We start from the raw sequence: 21,497 nt of genomic DNA, 5'->3' as shown, positions 1-21,497 counted from the left end.
TGGGGTTGCCTCCATTTACCTAAACCACATGTGATTGAGAACATAGTGCAAGGGCAGATGTTACCTGTATGTCAATAAAGAGCTGTGTAACTGGTGCCCCACGTGATCACAGTATCTGAAGGTGGCAAAATGCACATTTTTATGTTTTTTTGTGTTTTTTAGACACATACTGTAATCATTTTAAAACAAGGGCTTTACACTTTAAAACAATTCTCTGATGTAAGGCAGTTGACTTTGGAAACCACTTTGGTCCACTTGAGCTGCAATGACTGTTATATTATTGGCAGTCTTAAAATGTAAATAAAAAAATAAAATAAAAACCTGTCCTACAATATCAATTACAAACAGTCTGCTTTTAACTCATTGAATTGGTATTAACACTGTTGGGCACAGTAGATATTGAATTAATGTCCACAAAAAAAAATCAATTATTGTGAGCAAACTGTTTGAGTAGAAAAGGACAATGTCCTTGAAGGACCTTGTTTCCGAAAACTAAATGTTATAGTACAGTTAGAACATTCCATTAAAATACCTTTCGTGGGTCTAAATTGAGTAAATTGACTCAAATATAATCCTTAAATAAAACTTACAATTACTGGAAGAGAGCCATTAACAGGATTTACATTGGATGGATTTGTAATATATATTCCTTTTTTTCAGGGACAGTCAATTTTAATATTCTAACTTGATATACCAACCTGTGGTCCCCTAATTGCATAAGTCATCTTGGACATCATATACCCATGCCTTTCCTGGGTGAGCCACTCGGGGACCCATAATGGTAACTTTTCGTTTTCATTTTGTAAAAGGTGAAGACAAGCAGGATCCAAAAGAATGGCTGTGCAAATATAAACTGTGTAATACAGATTTGATGTTCATTGGCTACTTCTAAAGATGTAAGGAATCTAGGGGATAAAGATAGTGACACAGTGGGCATATTGGGCGACATGTATCAAGATCGACCAACACAGCGCTAAATTGGCAGAGTGTAAAGTAGCGCTCTGCCACAGCACAAATGTTACTCCACCCTGCCTGTATTAACTGGCATGAATGTTCTGTTTTGCTTTCCATGATCTTTAAGCCTGATATCTGTTATTAGCTGCTATGTTGCTGCTCCTATTTCACGGATTATGTTACTATCATGTATTATGCACTTTCCTCTGTATTTAATGTATTATGCTTTTTTTTTTCTTTATACCATGTATTATGCATTTCTATGTATTTAAAGTATTATTGATTTTCTTGTTGTTATTGCATTTTGTAAAGCGCTTTGTGATGATGGTCCACTATGAAAGGCACTATATAAAATACAGATTTGATTGATTGATTGACTGATTGATTATACGACGAATACAAACAATTGTACATAATGAGATAGCCGGTATTGAGCTATAATTTCATCCTCAGGGGGATCAGACAGGGTAATGCAGACCGTAAATACTCCCCCTTCTTCTTAGTACCATCCCTCTGTTCCTGAGTTGTTCAGGAAGGTTAGGAGTCTGCACTCTCTGTCGTAAGAAATGCCCCTGAAAATTCATTATGTCACAAATTTCACAGAAATCGTGTATTTGACTGCCTACTGTGAAAAATGTACTCTTCACCTCCCCTGTTCATTTCAGTGCTACAGTAGCTGTACATGGTCCAGCTCAATGCCATGCATTTGGTAACTATGGCAACAGGGTCAAACAAATACCGGCTTCATGATTGGTGAATTCCTCATACTGTATAATGACATTTCAATATACTACTAATATACAGTGTGTATAAAGAAAAACACAAAAGCTTTGGTTTTGTCATTTCAGCTTTTGCAGTTAACATTTCTCCCATGTTGAATACCTGTATTGTGGGTTTAGAGACAGCAAAATAGACTAATTACACAGTCATTTTAATTGATGTGAAGTTTTTAAGCTTTACAAAACTTGAAAATGTTGCTGAATTTGTCATTCAAAGTTGTTTTAAATAATATCAATAATAACACATTTTAGGCAACTTACTGTACATCAGTAAAATATAATGTAAATAGAATTTTTTTTTTTTTTTTTTAAATAAAATGTCAGTTTTGTGACACTGTGAACTTTGTGTTTTTTTTTATTATTATTATTATTATTATTATTATTATTATTATTATTATTATTATTATTATTATTATTATTATTGTCCTTTGTGGAGTTCTTTTAAAAATACCATGAATTTCCTGTGCCCCTAAATGACTGAAGCCATAGTACTCTTTCCTATCAGCTGCTTTCTGACTTTCTCTTTGCACCCAAATAAGACCAATTTGAAATCAGTCTTATTTGTGGACCCTTTTAGGGTTGGCACTGCTGTTCTGTCGCTTCATAAATATCATTTTAATATCACAGACTTAATTTACAAATGAGCCCCACCTACAATTTGCCCATTAATATCCAGTAATTAAGGCTTCAAAAATTTCCATAAAACATCAATAAATTATTAGAAATGTGTGCTGATTGATGTACAGCGCTGCCTAAAGAAAGTGTCAATTTGATCCATTAGGATTGTTTTGGTCTGCTATATAAAAAACAAGGACGTTATATTGTGCAATGACATTCCTTCAACTCTGCTCAATTTTAATATTACTAGATTGAATATACATTTAGATATATTGCTGCTTGTAAGCATGATTACTTCTAATTTAATTTAAATTTTATTCTAGAGAAAATTCCAATTAGAGTAAGACATGCCAAGCTCACTTTACATCAGCACAGATCTTGGAAGGAGCACATCAAATTAAATACAACAGCATCTGAACTTTAGTGAATATCTTTTAAAAAACGTATATGATATAAAGAATTTTACTTTTCACTACCATTATAGTAATTCCCTTTGGATACACCAATGGAATGTTCTCTCAAATGCAAAAAGCTTAACTCCTGGCCAACAAATATAGTGACTAATGTCAGCTCGATATTTGATTTATCATATTATAAACCAGTAGTGCCAGGGTTTGTAAGTCATGAGAAGTTAAGGCTTATTTTCTGAAAGGGGGCTGATCCCTCAATCAGCATTGTCTATATACTCCTCTTTTCTCCTCTCTCTTGGCACTTTGATCAATCAGCCTCTTGTTCAACAGGGTGGTGGCTTAGCTCGCAATCTAATAGCAATGAAAGTCCATGTCCTACCACTGCTAATAACTTTGCAAAATTATTCTAACTCCAGCGCTGACAGCTCTGTCCTGCCGGTCCCAATTACAGTGTAACTTCCTCAGCAGAACGAGGCTGAGGCCAATAAAGTCATTGTCTTGTAATGCATCATGCATATGCATTACCAAATAAAGCACTGACATCTATCATGTGGTCTTTATTCTGAGCTACTCATGCTTCCCAGTCCACAGAAACCGCCAGAGAGTCTACATTTAAATCTGTGATCATGAATCAAGCATGATAAAAATAGAAATGCAGTGAAGCATACGAAACTCCAAATATATTTATATTGCCTTCTATTTCTAAGTTCTGTTTCACTATACAGTGAGTTTGTTGTGATTCTAACCTTATGAACATCTTCACAGCTTTCTTAGTTGATAGTGTTGATGGTGATGTGGATCAAATCTCAGTTTAGATAAAGTTTTATCAGCTTTTTTTGGCTGATGTGGGATTGACATTTTTTCAATGTTCTGTAACTTCTTTACTGAAAGGACAAATAGAAAATCTACATCCCTGTGTCTATACAACTCTATGCTGTAATTTCTCCTGAAATAAAAATGTGTGGCTCAGTTGAAAAGATAATATTTTGAAAAATGGAAGCAGTTTTGGTAGGACGCTTGTGTCAATTGTTTTAACAAGGCCCTGCAGTGTTTACAAGAAACACATTACTTTACCTTTGCTGTATCCCATGTTATTCATATCGCAGCAATTTTTCCAACATATTTCTGATTGTTTTTGTATCTTCTGTATTCACACATTATAGATAAATAAACAAGGGAATTAGTTTTACTCTGGAATGTTCTCCAGGAGAAAGATTGCTTTTCTTAAACATCTCAATGCATCCAGTTCACACTCCCTCCTGCAACATGATTGGTGTTTTGATTGAAATGAGCCACATATTGAAAACCAACATTATTGCAGGAGAGCTTGTGTTCTGGATACACTGCGAACCGTAGATGATATTTCTGCCTTCTGGTGACAATTCTCAAGGAAATGTTTAGAAATGTATAGCCCGGTTGATTTTAATATGTCCAGAAAAGTGACAGGCCTTTGCTAACATTAGCATGTTCAGAAACACTGTCGCTGAGAGGGTCAGTGATAGATCAGAGAATAATAATGAGCAGCTAACAGACAAACTGAAGTCACCTGATGCATTTTTGGTTGCCATTGATGAAAGTACAGATGTAACTGACATGGTGCAGCTTGCAGTTTTCATTTGTGGTGTTGCTCAAAACATGCATGTTACAGAGGAGCTTGTAGAGGTGGTTCCCATGAAAGACACCAGCTGAAAATATATTCACCAGTTTGATGGGTGCCCTGGACAAATTAGGTGTAGACTGGTCAAAAGCTGTGAGTTTGGCCACAGACGGAGCACCATGTATGGTGGGTAAGAGAGCTGGATTTGCCACAAAGTTATATTGGGAAAAATATATTGGAACAATGGCTGCAACTGTATAGTAACGGAATAGCATAGCATAACGTTTGTACTTGGAATACTGTGTCCAGTTCTGGTGAGCCCATTACCACAAGTACATTGTGGTCTTGGAGGCAGCCCAGTGTAGAGCAGATGAATTCCAGAGCAATGAACGCGGTTTTAGGGAAGTGATCTTTTTTAGCCTAGAGCAACGGTGAATTAGGTGGGGCATGATTGAAGTCTTTAAAAGGAGCTGAGAAAGTTAACCCTAGCCAATTTAAGTGCAGCTCAGAAACCAGGATCAGAGGACACCAAGTAAAGTGCAGGCACTTAGGGCAGAGGGTAACAGTCTTTACACAGAGAGTGGTGAGGGTATGGATAAGTTATCAAGCCATGTTATTGATGCATCCTTTAAGACCTTACTTGACATTTGAACAGCTTATAAAATCAATGTGAAATCCCTTTGCATTTATTACACACTGAAAAAAGTGATACTTCGTTTTGTTCAATAAGATAACTCAGTGTGGTTGGTCCACTGTTTGCTTAACTGCTGCTTTCATTACTATTGCAAAGAGGCAGTTTCTCTCATTCTTTTAGGGCTGAAAAACACAATGCAGGTTCTACAGGAAGTATAATTATAGCAAGGACACTGGGTGTTAAAGTGTTTGTTGAAGGTTCAAATTAATCTACAGATTAAGAAATTGGCCCAGCTTTTTTGTATATGTAGTATCACTTAAACAATAATAGGTCTGTCCTGTAATTGAGTTCTGATCTGTTTTTACCTGTTATTAACACTATAGTATGACTATCCTAAATGCATGAAAGTGTAAGATTTATAGAACAAACATTTATTTTAGCTGCAAACAGTAGCTAGTTCTGTATATTGACTGCCAAGGCTTCAGCAAGGTAGCTTTGGAATTGTGAAGTGCCCATAAAACTACAAATATATTGTTATTTAGAAAGTTAAATACAAAGCATGGACTCTAGATATGTGACATTAACTTAGATTGATGCATACTCTTTCAAACTGACAAGACATATTCATAAAAATAAGTATCTACTAAATTTGTATCCACTTTAAGTGCACATTATGAAAGCTAACCATTGTCTTTCACTTTATCTTACCTGTCAGTCTGGGCCAGCTAACCATAATCTTGGAAACTGTAAGGCATTAGCCAATAAACAAAGTGCCTGCCTCCCTGTCTCCCAGCATGTTATAGATTTTGTGACAGTGAAAATATTTTACACGTGCATTCCATCTGATGCTAATGCCTCTTGTTATGCCCTTGGCAAAGTCCACGTTTTCTTGTAATTAACTAAATGGCTTGAGCCATCCAATTATTGTTACCACTAATGTATCATGATTAGAATAAACTGTACTCATGATGACTGCTGCTTAAAAGATATACTGAAATTGAGTTCCTCTGTATCAGCTGATACATTGCTTCACTGATTCCTTGGATTAGAGTCATTTTAAGATATATTCTACTTTCTTTTTTCGCTTGACAGAAACAGAGGCTATGGCATGCAATATTGATGGAACATGTACATCCAGTTACTGGCCTTTCAGTGTTCTGTGTAGATGTTGTCACTATCGCTCAGATACGAAGAATGAATACTGATTGAAATTCTTCACATGGTGTGTAACAGTGAAAGAAAATGACCTTAGCAGACTGTCACGCAGGTACCGGTGTTCTAGATAAACAATAAAAGCCTTTGCAAAGCCACATTTACTGTCATGATGGTTTATTTCTTTTTAACTAGATTAAATATACTGACAAGTGATGTGAATATTGTATCCATAATTAAGTGGGTGTTGTTTTATCATAATATACAAACTGTACAAAGTGCTTTACAAGAGGAATGTGTGCAAAAACAAACTATGAAAGAAGGGTGAGGAGGGCACATGGAGTGTATGACTACCATGTTTAATCATCTACGAGGACAGAGATCCTGAAAGTTGTTTGAGATGCTGTTGCAGATCTCCACAAAATAACGACGAGAACGCCACCCCTAACTTATGTTAAACTTTTGCACCACTGGATTGGTCTATCTGCTGCATTGCATGCAAGGAGTTGGTTTGGCTGAGCTGAGAATTGTGGTGAGTGAACCCAGGAAGTGAATGGTGACTGAAAGCCTCCATGTAATCAAGGTTCCTCTTTAATGAGAAAGCATGGTCTGAGAGTTCTGTCAAGACAGAACTCAGTGTGGAAGGCTGGATTTTAGCTATTGAGCAAGTAGTATGCTATAGAATTGTGAAATATGCTTCCAGAATGACCAGAGTTGCCATGTTGTTTTTAAGCAAGGAGCAGCTGGTAAACACAGTGTTAGAGAAAGACATTAATGTGAAAGATACTTTAGTTGCAACTTACAGCCCAGGAAAGGTAATAATCATTTCTTGTGTTTGGCAATTTTCCACATATTGATTTAAACAAAACAAAACAAAACAGAAATGCAAATTAACACCATTTTAATATTGGACCATGCTAGGCAAGGTCAGATATATTTCAAAACTGGATGACATTTTGAAATAAAAACGACGGTCAGAAATTTAGAAGTCACACGCACTGAGTAGCAAAAAAAAAAAAAAAAAAAAAAAAAAAAAAAACTGTTAGTGATGTTATTAAACACTTAATTATTATTTTTTGATGTAATGTCATAATATATGCTTGTCTCTTATTGTACTATAGTTATATATGTAAGCAATAAGACCTGATGTATATCATCTGACACAGAGGGCATTGCCGAGTATTATGGACCATTTGGGTAATGGAGGCTGAGACTGTCGAGGGTGCTATTACAACCATATGGTCCATAATGCCTGGTATTGGAGGGTCTTATTGCTTTTATACTAACAACATAATTAATTATCATTTTAATGTATTTTAACTGTTTTTCATTTTGTTTATGTATTCTTCCACATTAGCCCTCTAAAATGAACATTCTATTATAACAACATTGCCTATGAGCATCTCTATAAAATGACTACTAAACACCATTTTTAATACTAATGTTTGCTATTATGTTACGAATTTCTTTTATTCTTATGGCCTGGAAGTATATTACAATGGTTCGATAAAGATAGAAAGCTGGTGAATTCTTCTGATATTTTATTTTATATTTCTCCAGTGACTTGATGGGGCAGTTTGGATCAATGGAGCACTCGTACATTTAATGAACACTACTATGCGATTTATTGCAGTACACTGGGGCAGCAGCTCAATCGGTGTCTTCCACTTTTGACATGCAATTTTCAATTTAAACAAAACAATGCAGCACACGTTCTCCTTTTAATTTGAATTGTTATGTTGTTTTAATATAATCATTTGCATTTTTTTTAAACTCAATATTCAGCATGCATCGTAAATCAAAGATAGACTTCTGGTTAAATAATGAGCTGATTTTTGGGTTCAAAAAACTTTTTGTTTCAGATATTTTTAAGTTATGTTAAAACGGAATAATAAAATCAATTTCTATTTACTTTTTCTGTTTAAATCAAAAACTATGTTTGACCCCCCCCCCGTTAGTAGTAGTTTTTTTCAGTTTGTCTGACAGTTTTCCTCTCTATACTACTTGTGTTGCTAGACATGTTATTAAAAAGGTTGAAATTTATTTTAAATTAAATTTCGCAATAAGTACAACTGGCAGAATGATATTGTTTGATTTGTGTTTGAGATGTGGATGCAAACATTCTAAGGGCGGCCCAATCAGAGTCAGGTCCATTATATAATATATATATATATATATATATATATATATATATATATATATATATATATATATAATATATATATATAATGTACTGGAGAGTATAGTTATAGTAATAAGTAGAACATTATTGACCTGTAGGAAGCCTATTGTTACTGATATATAATGCTCAAAGCTGCAGGCTGAGAGCATTGCACCCTGGAAGTGACAATAGTCTTGCCGAGGGGCATTTAATTTTCCACTATGGTTGAGTTTACAGTACATATTTAATATACAAATCAGTCAAGATACGTAAGTGAGGCAAGGTTTGATAGTAAATATGACCATAAATAGATGAAATTTAAAAGCCAAAATTGATATATATAGCTGATAGAGCATTCATAAATAAATACGACTATACATTTTGTTTAAATAGCTGTTCCAGGGAATGTGGTGGCTAAAAACAAATTTAATTATATATATATATATATATATATATATATATATATATATATATATATATATATTTGTGTTTTTGAAGTTCATACCTTATAGTTAGCAAAGTTTTTCTTGATCTAGGTTTACCGACTGCTGCATAAACCAGTTTATATCCCGTCTGTCATATTTGTTTTCGTCATTTATTTGAATGTCAGAAAGTCAGAAAACAGTGACAGTGATGTTTTAACCACCGTTTTATTGATTACAGCATCTTTCATTTGTAGTATGTTGTGTAATTCATTTTTTGTCAACTCATCGAATCGGTGTTCATCAATTTTCTCTTGTGAAGAGTGCAGGGGAGAAGGACTTTCCTTTGAAAAGGGGCGGGACTGACAGTGATATGACAGACTGAGATTATTGACTGGTGGTGTAAGGATGTTAGGGCAGTAGTCAAATCTATTTTTCATCCTATGATGAGGTTTTAACCAATCCAGACCATGATTGCCAATCAATATATATGAGTGTGCGTGTGTGTGTGTATTTTAAGGTGGTTAAATTCTTATTCAGCATTAAAAAATGTGTAATACAGTCAGAAAAAGAAATGGCAACAATCTTCTCTGTAGTGACATCTACAGTGCAGTCATGTTTTTACTAAAAGCTATACAATATTTTCTTGCATTGAATATATGTCAGGCTCACTCATCCTTCCTAAGTAGTTTACATCGGTTTGCCACTGCAGTGATACAATGTATTGCAACTCAGATATGTGTTTGAAATGTCGTAAATAATGCAGGCAGTCTTTTTTTATGATTGCATCTAAAATAGCTTTTAAGCTAAATGATTTATAAGATGAAAATTGCAGGCTCCTGATGCTCATTTCAAAGAACATCCCTCAGTCACTGCAAAAGGGCTGCTGTTGATGAAACAGAATTACCAGACCTGCTTACCAGCCTCTGCCATGTGAGAATAAAGAGCAAGCAGCAAGTTTCATCTTCACATTGTATTATCTACAGTCTTCTTAACATGGCATGCTGTTTGTAATCATTCTGAGATGCTCTTATTTCAAATAGTGTGTTGCTTTTATTTCTTTTTATAAAGCTGTGTTAAGGAGCTTTCACCTGGGTGGAGTGCTCTAGTTGCCTGCCATAATATACATAATGTAGGTTACATCCGATCGGTATAGCAGGAAGAGGCAGCAGCAGCTACTGATCTGCCACTTTGGATCAAGTTTCCATTTGTTCTGCTGGCAATACACAACCCTGCTCAAGATGGTGCCACGCTTACAAATATAAATACTTTTTTAAAGAGTTTACTCCAGTCTTTAATGAACTCATGTTGACTTAACAAAACTAGTATCAAACATCTAGTAAGTAATTAAATAGCAGGTTTCTTAATCATTCTTCAGTGGTTTGTTTCTCAGTTTTCATTACCGTTGTATTTTCATCTTTCAAAAAGTGTTAATTAAAGACTGGAGTAAACCCTCCACGTTCTCTCTTCTCTCAGAAATCCAATGTACAGTGTAACAGTATTTGGTGCATACAATCTAGAGGTCTTACGAAATGTTAGAATGCAATTTGGATATTAGAACTTTCCTTCAGCTCTTGTTGAAACTGAAACAGTTTCCATTAAATTATAGCTGTGGCCAAGCATTTTGCATCACCCTTTAGAATTAACTAATTTAGCTTCATAAAGTCAAATGAAACCTCCTGAATAACAGTACGTTAATATACATTGAATTACATACTGCTTTGTAGTTTTCCATATATTTAATGAAAAACTGATACATTAAGCGTGACATTTTTTTAAATCTGACATGAATTAGAATACTAATATTTTGGCTTCTGGTAGACTTACGATATACTGTAATTTTTTTGTTTCTTTGATTACATGATGTCAACTAAATTATTTAAATTATGGGTTTTTTTCTAAATGTATTGTTGAGTGTGTATTTTTTTGTATTTCACACCCCAGGGCTATGTAACCTGGGGTAATCACAATTAGCATACCACCCAATGTTTTAAAATCCCCAATCGTGAGACACTTCATTGGGGGTTTAAGGTGTGCCAATTGAATTACATTTGCATAGAGAATGCATCCTAAACTGATCTCAGATTATTAAGACCAGTGTAGGTGGGATTGCATTTTTTGCAGAAAATGTTTTTCATTCTGTAGAGAAGTCCTTGCTAGTTGGTTTTGCTTCATTACAAGTTAAGAGTTTGTTAGGATCTCCTATTTAACCTCTCCTGTCTCAGCTAGTAGTTTAACACAGACCAGCATGCAACAGACTTGTTGTTATTATTATTATTATTATTATTATTATTATTATTATTATTATTATTATTATTATTATTATTAGCAGATGTAGCAGATGCTTTTATCCAAAGTGACTTACAGAGACTAGAGTGTGAACTATGCATTAACAACTACTGCTGCAGAGTAATTTCCAGTAGGACCTTGATTTTCCATCTTATCCAAAGGACAGGGAGCACAAGGAGGTTAAGTGACTTGCTCAAGGTCACACACACATTTAGAATGTCCTATTATGCTTCCATACCAATTCCCCACAACAGAACTGAAGGAAGGTGAGCATCATCCCATTGCAGGACCAAGCCAGTTCCCTCATTACACCCAGGAGCTCAATAATGGATGTCATCAGCTTCCAGCCTCTGAAGGACAAAGGCTAGCCTGGTACAAAAGCTACACATGCAAGTGTATGTGACGGCTGTCCAGGGTGCTGAACAAACCAAGAAAATGACCTTACATGAGGCTGTCCAGGGTGTTGAACTAGCCAAGAAAATAACCTTACATGAGGCTGTCCAGGGTGCTGAACTAGCCAAGAAAATGATCTTGCAGGACACTGTCCAGGATGCTGAACTAGCCAAGAAAATGATCTTACATGACACTGTCCAGTGTGCTGAACTAGACAAGAATAAGATCTTATATGACGCTGTCCAGGGTGCTGAACTAGCCAGGAAAATGACCTTACATGCTGCTATCCAGGGTGCTGAACTAGCAAAGAAAATGATCTTGCATGACTGTTAATTAAAAGCACTCCATAGAATTAATTTACTGATTTAATGTTTAATTAATAAAAATACAGTAGTGTGCAAATGTATTAGAACACCACAATCTTTGTGATTGATATACTATTTATATAATATAATATTTATATATTCTACTTGCATGAAAACCTATGGGTGTAAGAATTAGTGCTATAGAAACTATTGGAACTCATGTGTGAAAATGTTAGACCACTTTATCCTTTCAAAAGGCATCTGAAACAACTTCTAAAAAAATGTCATGCATTTTAGCATTTGTGGAAATGCATTCTATTTCTCTTACTATTAAAGTAATTACATGTGTGGCCTATTAAAGTCACCAAGTAAATTAGACAATCACTAATTTGCCTGTTTTGACAATTTTCCATAGTTTTCAGTTACAGTGGTTTGACTTCATATGCATAACAAACCAAAATAGAAGCAAGGGGTTTTCTAATACATTGGCACAATACTCTAAATTAACTTTTGTTAACTGGAAAATAATGTAAAAAGAAGCATTAAACTCAAATTAATATCTCTGCTAAAATAATTAATAAAGAAAATGCATTTCCTATCTGTTATCAGCATGAGCAACATGATCATTGTCCCCATTTGTCTTAAGGGATATGCATGAGAACCACACTATAGAAAAAGGTGCTGACTGAAAGTTTATGAAATGCTTTATGGTACCTAAGTGTAGGTCACAAGCCTGCTTGCATTTAGACCACTGGAGTAAAACTGCCCTACAGCACCGGCAGTGGTACAAGAAAGCAGCAATTTAACTCATTAATCTATAATGTTGTAATAAAAAATAAAATAAAAAGCACATGAAAAGGGGGGGGGGCATTGATCATTTTGCAATGATAAGAGATAAGGAAAGGGGTTTTATAATCAGCCTGATAACTAATGCAATGCAGTTGCAAATAAATCCATGTTCATACTTGGGTTTAAGCACAACGAAGAGATGCAGAAGGTCTGTGGTTTGGAATAATACACAGTAGGTGTCTTTTTCCTGAGTGATAAGGTTAGCTTTTGCACTTTGGTGGGCAAGTATCTGATGTTAACTGCATGTATGGCTAAAGATAAGCAGTGGGAATTGGCAGGGTATATTACTGGGGTTAGCAGGGGGAGGGGGGGAGATCAGGCCTGTTACAACCCATTCTCTCTCAGCATGGGGTGGTAGTGCATTAAGCGAAAAGATCCTTAAAGGGGGATTAGAGAAAATATTTTTCTCCCCCTACTAAAACACACACATAGTAAACAAATAAAAGTGCAACACTGGCTATGTACATTTAAAGAGAGGAGCCTCAATCTAGCATGTAAATTACAAACTAATGTGCACACACATAGTAAGCACATTTTATTTTATGGTAGTACAGTTCAGAAAGAAAATCCAAGATAAACTACGTACACAACAGCAGTCCTTTTGAAGTTCTTATAGGTGGTTTTGTTGTTTTGTTTTAGTTCAATAGTAGTTCCCGTACTCAATCCCATACAAATAAGTACAACACATAATTTTTGTTGCAGAAAAACATCTACGTCAAACTCTTGGAATGTAAGTGTGATATTTGCACCGGCAGTCGAAAAGGCATCTCCTTATATCCCCAGTCTTATACTCTCAATAACTTGTGCTAAAGAATATCTCAAGCAGGTTTAATCCCAGTTAGATCATCAATTTGCTACTGCAGATACACTGGTAATCAAAATAATGTGTCACCAGCCTTGAAACAGAATGACTGGGGGTGGGACATGCAATTACCCTTTTGCCCCACTCCTTTCTTACTAAATATCTTGCTATCCCTGAATAGCTAATCATCTTTAACAATAGTGAAATTATTAAAAACCATCTTGAGGATATTTGGGAAACCACTGTACTTATTGAACAGACTTTTAATATTTTTAACATTTAATATTTTGCATATAAGAGATGTTTATCTGTTTAGGGATAATACAATATTTAGTGAACAAGGGGGCTGATTGGGAAAAAATACTGTGTAATAAATGTCCCACCCCAAGTCATTCTGTTTCAAGGCTTATAAAATGATTACCACAGTAGATCTGTTCCGTATATTTGCAGCTTCCCCATGTTTGTACTGTGTATTTAGTTTACCATGGTTTGCCATGTTTAAAATGTTTTAACGTACCTCTCTTGGCTTAACTTTTTTGCTGAGGAAGTTTAGTCCGATGTGAGCTGCTGTATTGAATTGTGGAGGAAGCAATGGCGTTTTGCATCTTAACAGTTAATTATATAACACAAAGAAACACATAAATAAGGTTTATGATTGAAAAGTGCTTAAATAAATGATAATGACATAAATACCAGTTTACTCAAAAACCAAGTAACAAGCCATTTCAAATGCAAGCAAACTTAAAACTTCCCTTTACCTAGTGTGGTACCATTTTAGAATGTGTTTCTTTCACAACTGCACATTTCAAGCCATTGTTGCAGTTGGATTGGGTGAGCTGCTGGGACAGGTATGATGTATGAAAGTCTTTTGTTAACTATATCTTTAAAAGGGAACCTTTATTAATATAGTCCCAGGTTAAAACAAAAAACTGAATTGTTGAGGATACTACATAGACCAAGGGCTGAAAATCATTGCACTACAACATACTGTGTTGTACACCCAGGGACTTGAACTCATCAAGTCAGGCATTGCACCTTTCACTTCCCTGGACTATAACTGCTTTTAACAAAAAATACCTCAAACGGAGGAAGAAAGGGAAAATAATGGGAAAATGTATATTTTATAATGACGCATTCCTCTAAAAATTTATATGAATTTGAACCTGAATCTTGTATTTCATTAAATTGTAGCTTCATTACTGTTTAGAAAGGTTTTTTTGTTGTTGTTACAGAGCCTTTCAGTAATGAATTTACAAATAACTGCTTTCTGTGTTTAGACATGAGTGGTCCTAAAATGCTTCCAGCACAAATTGGTACTAAAAACATGGATTTTAACAGCTGTATCCCATTGCAAATGCACTATAAATTGGGCAGAAAGAGGTACTTTTATATTTAAAGGAAATGCTCATTTTTTTGGTCTATGGTATTCTAGAGACATTTTCTTACCAGTAAACAGAATCTATATGAAGCCTGCCACCATAGTACAGAACAGATGATAGTAGTTATGAGGGACATTGGCACATGTGCAGTAAGAAATTATAGGGTCACCTACCTTTTCTGGCGATTGAGCTGTGCCAAAAAATATTGGAATGAAGGCAAGCCAAACTATACAGGTAGTGTACATTGTGAATCCAATAGGTTTGGCCTCATTGAAGTTTTCAGGAACTCCACGAGTCTTGATTGCGTAAACTGTACAAGTTACCATTAGGAGAATGCTATAACCCAGAGAGCAAATAATTTGTAGATCCGTTATGTCACATTTGAGAATGCCTCTTGCTTGGTTAGGGTTCATCGTCTTCTGTTCATCGTAGTCAGTAATGATGTTGGGTGGGTCGACCACAAACCATATTAAGACTCCAAGAAGCTGGACTGAAATGAGACTGGAAGTGATGGCCAGCTGTGAGGTGGGGCTGATGAGCCTGGGTGCTGTGACAGACTGCTTTCCCTGCTCGAAGATGCGGAAGATTCTGTTGGTCTTGGTCAGCAAAGCTGCGTAGCTGATGCACATACCCAGTCCCAAAAAGATACGTCTGAAAGAACACACAGCTATATTCGGCTCAGCAATCATTAAGAAAGTAATGATGTAACAAAGAAATATCCCAGTTAGAAGGACATAGCTAAGCTCCCTCCCACAGGCACGCACCATCGGGGTATCATTGTACCGAATGAAGGTAGCCATGACAAAGATGGTGGCGATAATCCCAAGCATGGCCAAAAAGACAGGGATGACAGCCCAAGGGGAATGCCACTCCAGTTTTATGATCGGTATGGGTTGGCATCCAGTGTGGTTCTCATTGGGATGCATGTTGTAGTCACAGAGCTTGCATGACGTCTCATCAGCCTGGTACTGGTACCCTACACATTTCTCACAGTGCCAGCAGCAGGGCATGCCTTTCACCTTCTTCTTTCTCTCACCAGCCTTGCAGGGGAGGTTGCACACTGAGCTAGGGATCTCTCGTATTCCTTCAGCCCACTGCATGTCTTCCACCTGCAGGATACACACAACAACATTAGTACATCTCTTGTACAGGAAAACATGTGATATAATCAGTTCACTTTGACTCAGCTGTCAGAATTGGATTTATAAATGGCTGCAAATTTACATTATACAAGCCCATGCCAACCAATTTTTTACATCTCAAATACCAGTAGCTCAGTGGTTAGATACAGGCATTGCAGTGCTGAAGCTTCTTGGTTCACAACCCTTCCCTGTGTCCACTGTGAATGGGAAGACAAATGCTTGAGAAGCAGAATGCTGGCCTTGTGTCTGAATGGCTCAGTCAGGACTTTTAGACAGCTGGGACTAATGCACAACAGATGAAGGCTGGCCCAAGATACACTTTTCTAAGACCTTTGGAACGTCTATGCTAATTTTCAGCAGCAGTGTCAAAGTTGTGTGAAGCAATTTTTATTTACTGAATTGACCTTTGCTCATGGATACCATCTGCAGACAGAGCTGGTTAGGAAAACAGAGCTACATTTGTATTACTAGGATGCATTTACAGCCTACTTTACAAGGTGTTGTACTATACAATAGATACCACAGTTTCCATAGTTACCTGCATACAAACAACAGGGTCTGTTTGTTAATGAGAAATTTGCAACTGTGCGCATTGTCCAAAAAAATAAAGAATGGGTTTCTGTGCATAACATTCTGAAGGAATGACACTCATTATGTTATACTTTTATGGGGGTTTGTAACCAGTTTTATTGCTCATTTATCTGTGTGATTGTGTGATATGTTACAGGTAAAGCAGCTTTGGCAGAGGAGTATAGATAAACTGTCTCAGCCAAGGTTCAGATGGAGTACTTGAGTGAGGCTCTTTAATATGTCAACTCTTTCAGTCTTTTTTTCTTTTTGTTATTGGGGTTTGTTTAAAAAAAAATGTCTTATGGTAAAGCTAAGAAAATTACAAGCTCTTTTATGTTTCAAAATGAAAGATTAACTGTGACAGAGAAAGAATGAATCTTGGTTATAAATCTCCCTCCCGACCTGTGAGTGTGCTGTGTAAAGGGAAGAGTGTGCACCAGACTGGATGGTTTGGCAGTTCATTCCAGGGTCAGTCAGAAGTCGACCATCCATGAAGAGGGTGGAGCCACAGTACACCAAGTCATTGCCCCAGACAGTAAGCGATGTGGCAATCGCGGATTGGAGGAAAATCGATTGCACTCGCTGACCAAGGGGGCATGGCTGAAGGTACAAAAGGGGATGTGGCCAAGCGAACTGCTCCTTTGTTATGGTTATAAGAGAACTGCTGAAGGAGCGAGTGTTTAGTGTTTGCTTGTTGTCATACTAATTGTAAATGTTTGTTCTTGTTAGATGACTAACATGTACCAGGAGCTGTCACTAAAGCCCAGCACAAACCTGGACAACACTGTACTACTTTTCACAAATAATTGTATTTCACCACTCGCACTTAAAAAGCACTCACTTTGGACTTGTGACTGTGTTTGTGTTCTGTGTGTGTATTTATTGTGATTATTGCTTCTGGACTGAACCCCGTGGGTTTTACTGAGCAGTACACATAGCTGTGTATTGCCAGTGATTATTATTTACAGTTGTCAAGTGACTTTGGATTATAAGTAAAACATTGCACCGTGAATGTTGTTATTTGTCATTACTTGAGCACCACGTCACCTCTAAAACCTGCACACTGCAAACCATGTTGCCACACTAACACATCAAACATGCTTAGTAGACTGTGAATTATATATCTTTTTTTTAAAAAAAAGTAGGAATTTATTTAGTAAACATTTTGAAATTATGCCCCATGGTTTATGGCACCATTCTGATCAAAATGCCCCCTCCTAATGTTATCACTCAAGGCCAACCAGGTTTATATTGCTGCATTTCCAATAATAATTCTTCTATGCTGTAAAATTGATGTATCTAATGTAAGGCTCTTTATCTAACGTCAATGCTGTCTAGTGTGATGGCTCCCTCTTTCACCTCTTGTGAAATTGCAGTGCTCATATTCAACACTTCTATCTAATCGCAAGTGACTCCATCTCTTTGTCCTTATTACCAACCTGCATTTAAACCTGATGGGATGAAGCTGTAAAAATAATAATAATAATAATAATAATAATAATAAAAACTCTGGAGAATAGAAGCCAGCCTGGCACAATAAACACTTCAGATAAAGTCCTTGGGAATATCTAAGTGTCCATTCATTCTAGATTACACAAGGTACATTTTATTTCTTGCAATGAAACACCCAAGTCTGCATGCTAAACAGGTCTTTAAAACAGATCACTGCTATTTTGAGATGCTGTTGTTGCATAGCAAAAGGTTAAATCTTAAGTGTTCATTATAAAGTGTGGCTGTGCAGTTAACTGACTTTGAAAACACATTTCACTATGCTTAGTTCTGAGTGCAATTTGGAGCTGTTTATGTACTGCTAATTGTACTAACAAAATAATGTCAGAAAACTTATCTGTTTTGCACTGTTAACTACAGTCTCAAATGTGTTTTAAAAGAGAGCAACCCTGTATTTTCTTTTTAAATTATATTATTATTACTAATACATTATATAGTTTTACTTAAATAAAGTTTTCAGTTCTGATGCCTTAGGAAATAAGTTGGACTTGGACTTCATAGGTAGTTTTCAGCATTTTATTAGTCAAAAGAGGAAGCAGCTGGTTGGTTAATGACAGGCTATTGAAGGAGGTAGGGACAAGGAAGTGCAACATTGTCTGAAAGCAGAGTTTGTAAACAGTTTTATTTAAAAGGATCTGTTGTTTTAAAATGTAATACAATGAAAATAAATGTAAAATGTGCAGTTCTGAAACAAACTTTGTTTAATCTATATTTATTAAGCGCACATTAATATATAATATATATTAAATATATATATATATATATATATATATATATATATATATATATATATATTTGGAAAACCAGTTTATTATGCAGTGAAGAACCTCAACAGGACTGTAAATATACTAAGTGTAGTAAATCTGTCATTTTAAAAGTGTGTCATAGGGAGGATTCTGTCACTGGTTCTTAAGTGGCTGTGTGCTTTTATGGAAGCAGATGGGACACAAAATAGGAGACGCGTTGCTAGACAACCATTGAGCAGAAAGGTTTGCCCGGTGCTGAGCTGTTTGGGAGGTCCTGATTGGCTAGGGGGCTCAAAAAGCCTCTGCGCCAGAGCTCGAGGCGACTGCATCGCCATGCTACACAGACGGGTGCTGAGTGAATGCTTGCTTTGTGTACACCAAGGAGAGTGTCTGCTCCAGAGGAAAGGATTACTATCTTATTGTGACGTAGCAACTACATGAAGTGTGTGGCCAAAGCATGGTACGATTTAAAAGGGTGGGTAGATCGCTTTCTCACGCTAAAAGTAAGTTTGCTGTCTTGTGTTTACTTTTTTTACTACACAGCTGAAGAAGTGATTTTGTCCAAAACGTCCCTGAAAACTGGGCTATCAGGTATATTTAAGGACATCTGACCTACTGGGTTAATCAAACTGTTCATGCTAATGAAATCTTTAGTTTCCTCAAAGTATAGGAAGTGTGGAAAATGAACACTACTTACAATGAAATTCTCACCTTATAATGAGTAGCTTAATAAATTGTCAAAAGTCTCCCTTCCTGGTGGCTCCCAGAAATAGCTGTTGATGAAGGTTTAATTAATCATCTCAGCTTTTAGGATCCCAAGACCCACATACTATAATTAAAAACAGTGAGGGAGCTGGAAATAACTTTCAGTTTCTATGGAAACAAGACAAGTTTACTCTTGCTGGCCTTATATTTTTTATCCTAAGAAATGGAACTCGAGTCACCATGGAAACAAACAAAAAAAAAAAACACAGAAAAAACCTTCAGAAAATGCATTCTGATATTCTTTCCAACAAGTTAGAACAGCCAGTAACCAGTTCCACAGCAATGATGTATGCCACAAAAGGTGATGTCTTCAGCAGTGAGATTACACTATGTAACACAATTTTTGTTCCTGGGTAGTAAATGTTATTTCCTAATTGCTTATGCCTCAGAAGTATAGAAAATGGCTATTATTCCCCACAAACTTTGCTTTTGTGACCAGGACAGTGATATTTTGAAATGTACCTATTTCCAATGAGAAAACGGTCTTTTAGTTCACATAAAGTCAGAAAAAAACAACATATGAATGCAAATTAACATGTATTTATACTAAAGTAATACAAAAATGACTACAAAATATTTAGAAGTGAGTAGTTTTTCGGGATTTACGATTATACTGTAAATCACTTTTACGAATCAGCCCCCAAATGTAGTCTCCCATCATATTCTCGTTATACTGTCCTTGGTAGCGACGTTCAAAGTCCAGTATATCCTGGTGGAAGCGCTCGCCTTGCTCCTCCGAGTACGATCCCATGTTCTCCTTGAATTTATCAAGATGAGCATCAAGGATATGGACTTTGAGGGACATCCTACAGCCCATTGTGCCGTAGTTCTTCACCAGAGTCTCAACCAGCTCCACATAGTTTTCGGCCTTGTGATTGGCCAGGAAGCCCCGAACCACTGCGACAAAGCTGTTCCAAGCCGCTTTCTCCTTAATAGTGAGCTTCTTGGGGAATTCATTGCACTCCAGGATCTTCTTTATCTGTGGTCCGACGAAGACACCGGCTTGACCTTTGCCTCAGACAGCTTAGGGAAGAAGTCTTGAAGGTACTTGAAGGCTGCCGACTCCTTATCTAGAGCTCTGACAAACTGTTTCATAAGGTCCAATTTGATGTGCAGTGGTGGCATCAGCACCTTCCGGGGGTCCACCAGTGGCTCCCACTTGACGTTGTTCCTCCCCACAGAGAACTCGGTCCGCTGTGGCCAGTCCCGCCTGTGGTAGTGCGCCTTGGTGTCCCTGCTGTCCCAAAGGCAAAGATAGCAGGGAAACTTGGTAAAACCACCTTGGAGACCCACCAGGAATGCCACCATTGCAACCTCTTGATGCCATCTCAGAAAAATGCAGATATGTATCCATTTAGGCAGCTGGAACTAAACTGAACTGGTGGGCTTAAGGCCCCTGTATTTATACTACTATTTATATTACTGGAAAGTTCTAGAAAGTTCTAGAAGTTACTCCAAGTTTACTCAGCACTGAATCTATCTGGAATGTTCTAGAAAATAGGTAAATTTCAAAATATCACTGTCCTGGTCACAAAAGCAAAGTTTGTGGGGATAGCCATTTTCTATACTTTTGAGGCACAAGCAATTAGGAAATAACACTTACTACCCAGGAACCAAAAAAAAAAAAAAAAATTGTTACACAGTGTTATCGTTGTTGAAAAGTCAGACGACTAGAAATGTAGTGGTGTTAATTTGAATGCTTTGTAAATGTTCCACAAAGCATTCTGCCTAATGCCTTTTAGTTTCCCCAATGTACAGTCTATGTAATATACAATTCTTTTAGAATGTCTGAAATCATTTTTAATTTCTATTGTTGTTTTGTTGGACAACAGTTTTAGTTAAATATATTTAAATGTGAATGTGTGAACTAAGTCAGCTAACAGAAAATTCAGCCTGACAACTGGAAGCTGGAAACATTGATGAATGCCAGTAACTATAGTTTTGAGGTGTGCTTTCCATCATGGTGACAACAGGTCAGGGCTTCTGTACTTCCCTGACCACACCACAGGACAAATAAGAGG

At 36.5% G+C, this 21,497-nt stretch overlaps 1 protein-coding gene across 1 annotated transcript in view; it reads right to left on the bottom strand.

Annotated features, from left to right (window-relative positions):
* Nucleotides 1-21,497, bottom strand: part of LOC121329356 (metabotropic glutamate receptor 7-like) — a 240,011-nt gene that overhangs the window by 28,151 nt on the left and 190,363 nt on the right. The window contains exon 8 of the mRNA XM_041274925.1: nucleotides 14,918-15,853. Coding sequence (XP_041130859.1) covers nucleotides 14,918-15,853 — 936 coding nt within the window. The remainder of the gene's footprint in view (nucleotides 1-14,917; nucleotides 15,854-21,497) is intronic.

This window comes from Polyodon spathula, chromosome 16 (assembly GCF_017654505.1).
Source record: "Polyodon spathula isolate WHYD16114869_AA chromosome 16, ASM1765450v1, whole genome shotgun sequence".
NCBI classification, from domain to species: Eukaryota; Metazoa; Chordata; class Actinopteri; order Acipenseriformes; family Polyodontidae; genus Polyodon; species Polyodon spathula.
Note: the sequence above shows the minus strand (reverse complement) of the source record. Positions and strands in the feature narration are given on the sequence as shown.